At 41.2% G+C, this 2,500-nt stretch overlaps 1 protein-coding gene across 1 annotated transcript in view; it reads right to left on the bottom strand.

The window, feature by feature from the left end:
• The window catches only part of LOC119598667 (putative ankyrin repeat protein RF_0381), a 34,314-nt gene that overhangs the window by 29,128 nt on the left and 2,686 nt on the right, over nucleotides 1-2,500 (bottom strand). The window contains exon 2 of the mRNA XM_037948385.1: nucleotides 1,070-1,180. Coding sequence (XP_037804313.1) covers nucleotides 1,070-1,099 — 30 coding nt within the window. The 5' untranslated portion in view covers nucleotides 1,100-1,180. The remainder of the gene's footprint in view (nucleotides 1-1,069; nucleotides 1,181-2,500) is intronic.

Raw genomic sequence — 2,500 nt, 5'->3', positions numbered from 1 at the left:
ATCATGAAGATTCAAAGATAACCGGCAATGAACAATGATGAACATGTTACAATCAATGGAATGATTGTGGAAAATGTGAAAGAGTTCACTTATCTTGGAGCTGTTTTAACTAATACATATGATGATTCACCGGAGGTAAAAAGAAGAATTACCATTGCCAAAAGCGCCACAATTGCTCTCAATAACATCTGGAAAGACCGAAGCATTACCTTACGGACAAAGCTGAGGTTATTGAACTCATTAGTTTTCCCAATTGCATCATATGGTTCTGAGTGTTGGGTGTTGAAGTAGATAGACAAGAAAAAGATCAATAGTTTTGAAATGTGGTGTTACAGACGAGTACTGCGCATTAGCTGGACAGAGAAGAAGACGAATGATGAAGTGCTGAGAAAAGTAAATTGTGGGGACCGACTGTTGGACGTCTTGAACAAGAGGAAATTAAAGTTTATTGGTCATGTAATGAGAAGTAAAAGTATTGAGAAAAACTTGCTGACAGGGATGGTGATAGGAAACAGAGGAGAGGCAAACCGAAGACAAGACTGAGCGACAATATCAAAGATATTTGCGGGCTGTCGATGGTATAAGTGGAAAGAAAAGCGTAAGATCGAGTTTAGTGGCGAAGGATGGTGGAGAGGTCCACGGCTGCTCAAACATGAGCATACCGTTATTGATGATTGATATATATATATATATATATATATATATATATATATCACACACACACACATGTATATTATATATATATATATATATATATATATATATATATATATATATATATATATATATATATATATATATATATATATATAGAAGGAGGGAGCAGGGAGCAGTTAGCGAAAGTTAGAGAAAGGGAGTGAGTGAAAGACAGAGAAAAGGAGGAAAGCAGGGAGGGGATAGAGACAACGCAGAGACCAGAGGGAAAGAAACGGAGAGAAGGAGGGAGGGAAATCCTCTGAAGAAATTCATCTGCCTGAGTAAATTTTACTTAAAAACACGGGAAGGGGAACAAGAAAATAACAGGCAAGTAATGAATGTTTAAATACTTCCCAAAATGGGAAAATAGTACCTTAAGTGTTTTCGACGAACGCAGTTCCATAGAAGTTCCTCCTACTGTTGCTGATTCTGCTTTTCCTTCTGCACCTCTTCCTCCTCCTCCCACTCCATCGCCTTTGGCAATCTGTGAAGGAGGATGTTTGCTGTCTTTGGGTGTGTTATATGTTATAAAGGTGCTCTAGCGGCCAGAGAAGAGAGGGAAGAGACGATCCGACTAACGATAACATAAAGCATGAGTGTATCAGTGTATGTTCAATCTATATACGGGTATACATGCATAAATTTATGCACATATACATGCATGAATAAACTGGGCACGTACATTTATGTCTATGTAAATATATATATATATATATATATATATATATATATATATATATATATATATATATATATATATATATATATATATATTTATTTATTTATTTATTTATTTATATATATACATATATTTTAGCAGAAGAATGTGGGCGAAAACTTTGCCTGGTATGCTGAGCAGTGCAATGGCACAGTAGTTGCTACAGTCCCATCAATCCCCTTTCTCCTTCCAGAGAGGGATAACCATACCCCTCAACAGGTCAGGGGGAATGGCACCAGCCTGCCAGATGGCAGTCAAGACTGCATGCAAGCCCCGTGCCATAGGTTCATCCCCAGCCTTTAGAAGTTCAGCAGGAATATCACATATGCCTGTGGCTTTCCCACATTTCAGCTTGGAAATCGCCATCCTGACCTCCGTTAGGATAGGAGGTTCCTCGCTGATAGGTGGGTCCGGCACAGGTATAGCGACGCCACTTGCATCTAAGCTAATTGTTGGAGGGTCTACTTGGTACAACTGCTCAAAATACTCAGCCCAATGTTCATGTACCCCAACATGATCTGAGATGATCCGTCCATCCGCTGATCGGACTGCAGTCATCTGCGAGGAGGGCTTAGAATTCGGCTTTCTCTGGGCTTGGTAGGCAGGGTGAAGGTCATTTACCAAGAAATGGCCTTCAACCTCCTCAGCAAGATTCCTGATGAACTGTTCCTTGTCTCTTATCAGCACTGTCCAAGCACTACACACCAAAGAGTGACGCAAGTCCCAATTACCATTCAGCCGAGCCATGTGACGTGCTTCATTGGCCTCCAAAGTCTCCAGGGAGATGAAATTCTGCCTTGCCCTCAGGTGTATGCTAATGGACTCCTGCACTGCTTTGAGCGTTTTACGCTTGAAAAGGTACCAAAGAGCAACTGGGTCCGTCAGGTTTTCAAGTTCTGTGAATCGATCAGAGACTGCTGTGGTGAACCCATAGGCACACTCGCCCCCCCTTAGTCTGTCCAAGTAAAACACCCTAGAGTGGCCACTGGAGGGACAAGGAGTTTTGAAGTGGATCCTTGGGGTAGCCACTACTAACCTATGGTCAGTGCCACAGAACTCGGCACTCCGGTAAACACTGCAATTCTG

The sequence above is a fragment of the Penaeus monodon genome, chromosome 41, assembly GCF_015228065.2.
Source record: "Penaeus monodon isolate SGIC_2016 chromosome 41, NSTDA_Pmon_1, whole genome shotgun sequence".
Classification (NCBI taxonomy): Eukaryota; Metazoa; Arthropoda; class Malacostraca; order Decapoda; family Penaeidae; genus Penaeus; species Penaeus monodon.
The sequence above is the reverse complement of the archived record's forward strand: the minus strand, read 5'-3'. Positions and strand labels throughout refer to the sequence as shown.